General features: G+C 49.9%; 1 protein-coding gene across 1 annotated transcript; it reads left to right on the forward strand.

Annotated features, from left to right (window-relative positions):
* Window positions 1-9,281, forward strand: TAT (tyrosine aminotransferase). Its single transcript, XM_084269901.1, has 12 exons — window positions 1-47; window positions 1,639-1,887; window positions 2,065-2,169; window positions 2,912-2,979; window positions 3,312-3,470; window positions 3,632-3,770; window positions 4,293-4,345; window positions 4,703-4,855; window positions 5,784-5,912; window positions 6,311-6,394; window positions 7,754-7,852; window positions 8,621-9,281. The coding sequence occupies exons 2-12, from the start codon at window positions 1,653-1,655 to the stop codon at window positions 8,762-8,764; spliced, it is 1,368 nt and encodes a 455-aa protein (XP_084126027.1). The 5' UTR covers window positions 1-47; window positions 1,639-1,652; the 3' UTR covers window positions 8,765-9,281.
* The last annotated feature ends 1,025 nt before the right edge of the window (window positions 9,282-10,306 follow it).

Here is a 10,306-nt window from a genome sequence, read left to right on the forward strand (position 1 = left end):
CTGGACCCCCAAGCTTGCTGGTGTTTTCCCTTGAAGTGCTACAGAAGGTAAAGTACTATGCTTTGGTACTGTGCTGCTTTTAGGAGGAGAAGTGGGGAGATCTTCCTTGTCTGCATACACTGAAGGCATCCCTTGTGTCTGTGCCTGCAGCTCCTGTTTGTATGAGAGCCATGTTGCAGGGTGGTGTGAAGGCTCTGCTGGGATAGACCCTGTCCTGCTGTTGAGCTGAGACACATGGCTCGTTTATCTTCTCAGTTTTTATGTGGCCCTGCTGCATATTTTTTCAGTGGCCTGACTTCTGGTTGAAAGAAGATCCAGAAAGTATTAGCAGGAAAGAAACTGAAGTCTTGCTTGTTGGATCAACCTGAGTTGCTATAAACAGGTTAATGAGGCAGAGTAACTGTAGCAGCATGGGGCGTCTCCAGATGCAAACATCACTGAAGCTGTAAGAAATTTCTTCAGGTGGCAAATCCTGCTTGAACCAGCCAACAGTACAACCCTTCCAGTTCAGTCTCTGTAGCAAGGAAGGGGTAGCTGTTGTGTATCTGTAAGCAAGAAGCTAAGTAACTGCAGTCAAGAAAGGGCAACTGAATAGCCTTTCAGAGGAGAAGAGAAATAGGGCCATGCAGAAAGCATAAGTGGTTTATGGCAGAATTCCTAGATAATATGCCAGTAGTGACAAGAATGGAATTGGTCACTCAGGAGGTCTCTGCCTGCCGTGTCCCCAGCCTTCTGCAGGTGGAAAGCCCTGAGTCGGCAGCAGTTTGTAAGTAAGTAAGGCTTTTTCTGTCTGTGTCTGGCTTGTGCTCTGGGTATACATGCTGGGGTACTTCTCTGTGTGTTTTGGGGGCCAGAAGACAGCTGTTTTTCTGTTCTGCACCTTGCTTGTTACCCAGATTTGGGCAGGACTGGAGGCCCTTTGCTTGGGCCAGTGCTACCTCCCTGATTACCTCCTTGGCCACACCAGTCTTGCTCGATTCTCTAAGCACGGCCTCTTCACCTAAGGTCACTGGTCTGGGCTGTTGCTCCCTCTTGCTTTGCTGACAGAGGCAAGTGTCTGCAACCTATACCCTGCCGCTGCCCTGTGCACCTTGATAACGTTGGACCAGAACTGCCATTTTTGGCATCTGAGATTTGATTTAAACAGTGCTGCATCCCTGTCTGCAGACTGGCAGGGCATTCTGCATGTGAACACACATAGTGGGCTGATCCCTGTGGTTACAGCTTGAGGCATGCAAGTTGATAGCTGGAGGGAGAAGGCGAGTGACCTGGCCCTTCTGTCAGTGGAGCATTGACTCTTCAGTCAAGCAGTGACTACAACATGCTGCTAATTTTTAGCTGGTGGCTTTAGTGGACCCTGCTTCTCCTCAGCACAGCAAGTCCATGCTAGACAACGGTACAGGTAGCACAAAGAGATGCCTTAATAATTTCTACTGTGTTGTGCTCTCACATGGTTTCACCCCATCTCGGCCATGAAAACAGCCCTATCTGCTGCTGCTGCGTTGTCCGTAGGCACTGAGTAGGTAGGATCTATAGTTTCCAGAAGTTTGACTTTTAGAGAGTTGTGGGCTGTATCCCCAAACAGGCAGATCCCTTGTCTGGCATGTGTTAACTAAGCCCAGGAAATCTACTTCACAGTGACAGCTCTCAGGATGGACTCGTACCTGATCCAAGTGAATGGCCATGGAGATCATCCCCCTATGCTGGATGTTCATCTCAAGACCAATGGGAACAGCATATCGTTGGGGAAGGCGAAGGGCCGGAAACCAAGATGGGCCGTCAGGGCTTCTGAAATGTCAAAGAAGACTTTCAATCCTGTCCGAGCCATTGTAGACAGCATGAAGGTGGAGCCCAACCCAAAGAAAGCTATGATCTCCTTGTCCTTAGGTGAGCATAGAGCTGTGGCTGAAGCCTCTGGGCAGTAGGGTTGACTGTGTGGCTGGCAGATTGCAGGGCTCTGAAGCACAAAGCTTGTGTGAACACCCAGGGGTAGGCCAGGCAACCACACAGTTCTGTGCCTGTGGCAGATCAGTGAGAACTCTACTATTTTTTAATCTTCAAAAGGAGACCCTACAGTCTTTGGAAACCTTCCCACAAATGATGAGGTCACACTGGCTGTGAAGGAGGTTTTGGACTCAGGACGTTACAACGGTTATGCTCCATCTGTTGGTGAGTTGACAAAGCTCTTCCTGTGAGAGTAGGATAAAGAAGGCATGTGCCAGCTCCTAGCCCACAGCAGGTATATGGAGCTCATGGACATCTTTGAGATGTGATCTTTGAGCACCCTGCTGATGAGTACTCAAGTATGTGTATCGTCCAGATACTCTTGAGTGCCCTTTCCTGCATGGTCTATTTGAGGTTCAGAGCCTGCTGCAGAAGCAATATTTGTCCCCCAGCCATTACAGCAGACAGGGTTTCATCAGGTACCCAGAAGGGCTTGAGTTGCTGTGAGTTGCTGGCAAGTTCCTTTCTGATCTGCCTTGACCAGGACTCCCCTTGGGCTCCCTGACTTCACAGATGTGAGCCTTCTTTGCAACCAGTGCAGGTAGAAAAAACTTGCCTCACAGAACACTCCATGTGGTGACAGGGAGAGCTGCTCCTGTGCTTCACAAAACAGCAAAGGCTGTGTAACACCACTTAGTCTCTTGCTGGGTCAGAACAGCTCCCTCAGTACCCTGCACCCCTTCTGTCAGTTCTGTGTCCAGGACATGCTGGGGTCAGAGCAGCGTCCGTGTGTGCTCTTGGCCTACCTGACCCAGCCTCAGGGCTGCACAATGCCTGGCCTGAGAGATAGTGTCACTAACAAATGTGTTTCCTCTGGCTGGATGGCATCTGCAAGCTTTGTACTGGCAAGTAAAAAAAAAAAACTCTGTAAAAACTGCTCTTCTGTGTTTGGCTCCTCTTTCCCCAGGCTACCAGTCCTGCCGGGAAGCAGTGGCCGCGTACTACAACTGCCCAGAGGCACCACTGAAAGCCCAGGTATGGGTGCCCAGATGAGGCACACTCACTGTAGTGCGGGCAGGGTGCTGCTGCCCATGCCTAGGTCACACAGCGTGGGGCTCCCTGCCCCAGCTCTCTCCCTCCCCTCCTGCTGCTCTCATCCCCTGCCCCATGCCCTTCTCCACCCTGCTCAGGAGGAGGCTGGGCTCTCCCGCTGTTAGAGGTTTACTGATTTCAGTCAACGACTCTGGACTTGTTATTTTGGCTGAGAAGCTCTCACCTGGCAGAGTCTGGGTATGATGTTACTCTCACATGGCTGGGGCACTTCAGAGTGGCTGTGCTTTCTGCTGACTCCCATGTGCTCTTTGCAGGATGTCATCTTAACAAGTGGCTGCAGCCAGGCCATAGAACTTGCCTTGGCAGTTCTGGCCAACCCAGGCCAGAACATCCTAGTGCCACGGCCTGGCTTCTCCCTCTACAAGACTCTGGCATTGTCTATGGGGATTGAGGTCAAACTCTACAACCTCTTGGTAAGTGGTGGCAGGCCTGGAAGGGGCAGCCCTGACACTTCTGCTTCTCCTGGCCTGGAAAGTGGGTGAAGGTGACCTGAGCAACTCTGGATACCCTGTTATACCTTGCCCTATGTAGCAAGACCAGTTCCTCAGCTGTTACTTCTCCTTCTCTTCACTAGCCAGAGAAGGCCTGGGAGATTGATTTGAAGCACTTGGAGTCTCTGGTGGATGAGAAGACAGCTTGCCTCATTGTGAACAACCCATCAAACCCATGTGGTTCTGTTTTCAGTAAGAGTCACCTCCAGAAGATCTTGGCAGGTGAGCCAGTATATCCTGTGTATATCTGAGGCATGGTTGCAGTCTAGGGTTCTGCCCACATCTCCCGTGTCTTGATCACTGTGGTGTCGTGGCCCAGGGATTTGCTTCTATCCCCTCGTGACTGACTCCAGTTCAGGAAGCTGGGCTTGCTCGGTATGAAAGTGTTGCCTTATCTGGGCAACATCACACAGAGCGTGTGTCTTGTTCTTCCTCAAGCAATCTGTGTGGCTTGACCTGCTCACTTCCTCACTCTGGCTCTGCAGAGTGAAAGCGCTCAGAAGGAGCCCTACAGTTCCTGAGCCCTGGCCTGTCAGTGTGGGAGGGCTGTGCTGCCTGCCCACAGAACTAGGCTCAGCCAGGGCAGGGATCTCCAATGCTCGGTTTCTGCGTGAACAGTCTACAGAAGGGAGATAGGCGCTCTCTGCCTCTGAGCTCCCCTTGGAGCCAGGCCTCGCAGCGATGGCCAAGTCTGCTCTCAAGGAGGATGCTTGGTGGCCAAGCTGAATGCCGTCTCTCCCACAGTGGCATCAAGACAGTGTGTGCCCATCCTTGCTGATGAGATCTATGGAGACATGGTGAGTGTCAGTTGTAGTTCTCTACACCCCCATGCTGCCCACCCTTTCTGACTCACTTGCCCTTTGGCCATGGCAGCCAGGTCTCCATAGCCAAGCGACAGCTCTGCTCCCCTATACTATGCATGGGTCTACGCCTGGAGCTCTTAGTCCTCTCGTGTGCAGTCCTGGAGATACCTCTCATGTCTGGTTCCTTTCCTCTTCCCAGATGGCTTTCATTTTACTTCACTTAGCCTGTTCATACCTTGAAGCTGGGAGCTTTCCTTATCAGTTTCCCATTCCTTCCCTGCCTCCCCTCTTGTGCCTCATGCACACCCCCACCCCTCCACCCCAGCGCTCAAACACAGCCTCCTGTCACAGGTGTTTGCTGACTGCAAATATGAACCCATTGCAACTCTGAGCACAAACGTGCCAATCTTGTCCTGCGGTGGCTTGGCAAAGCGGTGGCTGGTCCCTGGATGGCGGATGGGCTGGATCCTAATTCATGACAGGAGAGACATCTTTGGTAATGAGGTGAGAACAGCTGAGTGTTGCTGTCACAGCGACAGACCTGCAGTTGTCTTTAGGGTGTGGGTTACCCAGGCTTTAACTGATACAGGCACATACTGCTCTCTTGCTCTCACATGGGCATCACCCAATTCGTTATGTGCTGTTCTGCACCTCTAGGTTCTTCTGGTCCCTTTACCCCACCTGCTCCCAAATACAGCCTTTTACCCACACCTATACTGTAACACACTCTTCATCTCTGCTGCTTCTTCATACATGGCTTGGATTTTTTTCATGCTTGTATTGCCTTTTCTTAAATTGCTCTGGTGTGCACTGAAGGTATTGCATGGCTTATCCAGCATGTAGAGACCATGTGAGGACTTTATATGCTCTTCTATGGTTTCTTTTAAAGTTAAGTACAAAGCACCTTCATAGTCCTGCTATTGCTTTATCTGGCTATTTATTCAGCTGTGTTACAAGACCAGCCATCTACTGCTCTGACCTTTCCAACTAGAGTGCTTTCTGCCCAGGAAGAGGGAGAAGAGAGGACCAAGTGGGTGAGCAGAAGAGCTAACGTTGGTTGCCCCTAGTAGCTTTGAAATTGTGATCTGTGGGCCCAAACCTAAGGGAAATGCAAAGTGGTAGTTGGAACAGTTATGACTTTATTTGTGTTAGCTCTATTCCAGCCTGGTTTGAGTCAGATTGGGAAGCTCCAAAGGTTGTTTCTGTTGACATTACTATCTGCAAGAGAGGAACAGGGAATGACACTGTAAATAGACTCCAAATATCTGGCATATAGTCAAGCAAATGTTCTTTAGTACACAGCATACTCACTGAAGAAGGGTGTGGACAGCTGTAGAAATAGAGAGTAAGCCTCAGAGCTGTCCCTTTCCTTCAGAGAAGCACAGTCAGAGCTGCAAATACCACCATGGTGGGTTTTGGGGTTTTTTTTCAGATCAGGGATGGCCTTCTGAGACTGAGTCAGAGGATCCTAGGACCCTGTACAATTGTTCAGGGAGCTCTGGAACGTATCTTGAACCGAACACCCCCTGAGTTCTACCACAACACCCTCAGCATCCTGAAGGTAAACAGGCTATAACAGGTCATCACAGTTTGTTCATGTTTGTTCTCTCTGGCGCATCATCCCTCCCCACACCACTTCAAGGTAACAGGTGTGACTAGGAGAGCCTAGCAAATCTGATTCCAAAAGGAGAAATGGTAACTGGGGCAGAAATATTGGCTGTGGTAAGTTTCAGGCAGCCCAGGCCTGCAGATAGAGCTGGTGACCCCGGCCATGGCACTGAGCTCAGCTCAGGCACACTTGCTGTATTCAAGGCCATGATTACCCATGCTGTTTGCATTGATTGTCCCTTTATTTGCAGTGGGCAAACCTGTTTATAGTCCTGGTCCAGAGCGTGGCTTCGATTTGCTGATTCGCTTCCTGGAATTTCTCCTATTTTGAAATTTCTTTCTGCTTTTCAGTCCAATGCTGACCTTTGTTATGCTGCCTTATCAGCTATCCCTGGCCTCCAGCCTGTCCGGCCCGCCGGAGCCATGTACCTCATGGTAAGAGAGTGACACACCACTTCCAGATCATCAATACTCACACTAGGTCTCTTACCAGTATTTGTCAGTGTTTTCAGAAGAGTTCTTGGCACCAGGACTCCATTACCATGCATTTTCACATTGCCCTGTGTGGTAGATGCATCTCTTGGTCCCTTCAGAAAGCCAGAATATGCTGATTACCTCTCACATAGTGGAGGCCAGTACATTTCACCCACTTGATCCTGCACAGAACTCGGTGTTCTACCTAAATTTGAACCTACCTACATCACAGCCCCTCCTGTTGAAGATGTGATGTGCCTTCTTCCTAGTAGGGTGTCTGTTTTCTGCCTATGCTGTTGCTTCTTTTTCTGCCTTCTTCCATTACTGTGGGGTTTTTTAAACTGTGTGACATTCCTTTTTCATCTGAAGCTTAGTTGAGGCATTTAATTCCCTTGAGTTTAATGAATTTTTCATATCTCTCTGTCTCACAGCGTCTCTAGTTTTTCATTAGCTGTTAAAAATGTGGACCCAGAACTGAAGAACAATGTAGTATCAGTCTCTCTCTTCTATAGATAAGACTTTCTCAGTTGACCCTGTTTCAAATCTTACCCAGAGCTACATAAATCAGTCTGTTTATTATGCTCTGTGTAGAGGCACAGCTCTTTCACACCTATTAGTTTTCTGCAAATCTGAACATTTACTTCAAATTAAATAATCTGGTAATTTTTTTCTTCCAATGGCTCTTTCAGAACTTCTACAGGCAAATTATCTTTCACCTGGTTTAAGAATATTTTCATGAGATGTTTAATCTTTTGCTATAAACAAATGGGCAGGATATCACTGTCCTTATTTGATAAAGGGATAGCTGCCTCCTTTCTAAATACAGAACAGTAATATTTATTGAACATTTCAGTATTTTACCAATTATATCATGCAGCAAGGAATTTTTCTGTGATATTCTAGACCCTGCTATCTTTTCTTTTTTTACCAAAACATTAGTGTTTTTCTTACTATATGGATTTCTTGTATGACAGAGCTATTAATGCAGATTAACTAGAGCTCTCTCCTAAGCTCTTTTTTAATATCTTACTTATTCCTTTTCACTTCTAATTGGTTACTATATCTTTGCCATTTTTTTTTTACTAAAGGTGTCCTTAACTGAAATTCCATCTTTATGTAGTTATGACAGCTTCTTCAAGAAACCTTAATTTTCATTTACATGTTTCTGCCTCTTACCTGCTAGTCAGCCCAAATCATGAGCAAAAAACTGAGGGCAGACAGCTGCAATTAACTGGGAAGTTGTTGGGTCATGTGGGTAAGCAGGGACACTGCAGGTAGCTTTGGTGCCCTTGGTTGCCATGTTACATCTCTCTGCTGCAGGTTGAGATTGAGATGGAACACTTCCCTGAGTTTGAAAATGATGTGGAGTTCACTGAGCGACTCATCTCAGAGCAGTCAGTGTTCTGCTTGCCAGCCACGGTAAGCCCAACTCTGAGAGCCCCAGGGAGCTGTGGGGCCAACGCAAGGGGAGAGCAGCAACAGGGGTTTGCAGCCCCGAGCTCTGGGGAGAGGTCGGGAATTGTGTGCACACTGGCATGGTCTGTAATGCTGTGTATGTGCTGGCTGTGAGCTCTAGGTGCAGTGTGGAGGGACAGAGACTAGTGGGCTCTGGCTCACTAACAGCCCTCAGACAGGCTGCCAGCATCTTCCCAGCCCCAGGTTTGCTCTGTATTTCTCAAGTTGGCAAAGCTGAATTCCTGAACCCTGTGTACCCCAACACCTCCTTGCTGCTCCCTAAGAGGACTGTAACTGCTACCACCTACGTTCCTTTCTCTGTTGTGTTTCCAGTTCCCCACACCTGTAGGCAGAGGAACAGAGTAGTCTGAGAACATCTGTGCCCACCTCCTTCCAGTTCCACCTCCAGCACTGAATATGGACAGGGCCTTGGCTATTCTCCAGCCCTCTCTTGTCCCTATCTCCTTCCAGCCAATCCCCTGTGTCCTGTGTAGACCATGGAGAATCCTTTGGCCTGTCACCCTCACAGCAGAATGTCTACACAGATGGAGATGGGAGACTTGCTTGGAACAGAAGAAACAGACTGAGGGAGCAAGACCCCTGCCGTATTCCAGTCTGCCCTACACTGACCACTTACTTTCACTTGCTGACACAGCACATGGTCCCAGAGCAGGGCTCTGAAACTACAGAACTATCCCAAGTAATCTATCAGTTTATCCTTTCTCATTTCAGTGCTTTGAGTACCCAAACTTCTTCCGTGTGGTCATCACTGTGCCTGAGGAGATGATCTTGGAGGCCTGCAGTCGCATTCAGGAGTTCTGCGAGACACACTACCAAGGTGCTGAGGGGGCCCAGGATCTGGAATGTGACAAGTAGCTACAGCTGGCCTCTGCCAGGACAGACCTTGTGTGAGGTGGCATCCAGGCAAGGCTGCTTCTAGCCAGACCCCCATCCTCCTGCCTGCAAGCAGCCACTGTCCTGCTCCACAGACCCCTCAGCACTATGGGAAAAAGCAGCCACTTCTCTGTCCTCCTCTACTGCAGCTTGTGCACCCTCTGGCATCTGGTGCCTGTGGTCTCCATATACTTTACGTTTGCACTCTGTGTCAGTCTGTGCTGCCTGCCAACGAGCTGCAGGCAGGGGCTTGGGCTGCTCGTCCGCCAGGCCCCGCAGCCCAAGCCCCACGGGCCTGTAGCTCCTGTGCTGGCTGCACTTCCCCCTGGGGACAGGAGGCGGCCACTGTCTTGGGAGGACAAGAGAAAAGTACCCACCTCTCACTTACTTGTGTTACCCTAGGAGGCCAGACTTCTTTATATCGAGCCCTTTATGTGACAAAGGGAGTAAGTTATTGTGACTTTTTTCTTTTTTTATTAATAAACAGTCTGACATGTCAGTTTCTGTGCTGTGCTCCTGCTGCACCAGCTCTGGCTTGGCCACTGTGGGAGTCACCTTTGCTCAGCCCATGGTGCTGCCGTGCCCCAGGCCTGCCTCTGCCTTGCAGCTTGCTGCCTAGGGCCTGCCTGGTCACCAGCAGGGGTGGGGTGAGAGCACGTCGAGGGCACCCATCGGTGCAGGATGAGCCCTGTAAGCCTGGCACAGACTGGAGTCAGCCATTCCTTCCCTGCTGATGCCAGAGGCTTGCTGTGGCAGCCTGGGCCTGCCCCCCAGAACAGCCCTGGCTGCATGTACCTGCTGCCTCTCACAGCTCCCCCTGCCCCCCCCCCCCCCCTTACTCCTCGGGCTTCTGATAGGGGTGGGTACTGGTGCCCACTGCTGGAGAGAGGTCCTGGACCTGAGACAGCCGTGCCAAGTCATGGTGCTTAAGTGGTCAAAGCTGGGACAGCCAGGCAGTTCCTGCTGCAGTAGTGAAGAACGTGGTGGCACCCCATAAAGCCCCTGTACTGTATGGGGTGCGCCATCAGGGCTCAGGGTTACTGGCAGGTGAACGTATCAGCTATACAAAGTAATAAGGAACTGATCATCTGCTGTCTGTTTATTCTGTAGAAACAGGGGGAGTGCCTGTGCAGTCACAGAATCATAGAACTGAGTCAAGAGGCAATAACACTCCTTGGCACACTCATGCTGGTGAGCCAGGGGAGCCAGAAGCTGACAGAGGAACAATTTGCACTGCCTTGCATTCTTACCTACAGCTCTGTTCACCTGTACTCCTGCAGAATTGGGATCCACTAGTCAACCCTGCCTCCCAAGTGATGGGAAAACTGAGATAGTGTGAGATTACACACTGCCAGACCTCCTGCCAGGTTCTGTAGACATCTCATTGACTCCTTGTTGCCCCCTGCCCAGGACAAAGTCTCCTAAATGGGTGCCAGTAGTCCATTAGAGGGGAGATATAGAACAGGTTGAAAGGGACCTCAGAAGATCATCTGATCCAACCTTTTGTGGAACAGGTAGCCTAGA

The sequence above is a fragment of the Gallinula chloropus genome (assembly GCF_964237585.1).
Source record: "Gallinula chloropus genome assembly, chromosome: 13".
NCBI classification, from domain to species: domain Eukaryota; kingdom Metazoa; phylum Chordata; class Aves; order Gruiformes; family Rallidae; genus Gallinula; species Gallinula chloropus.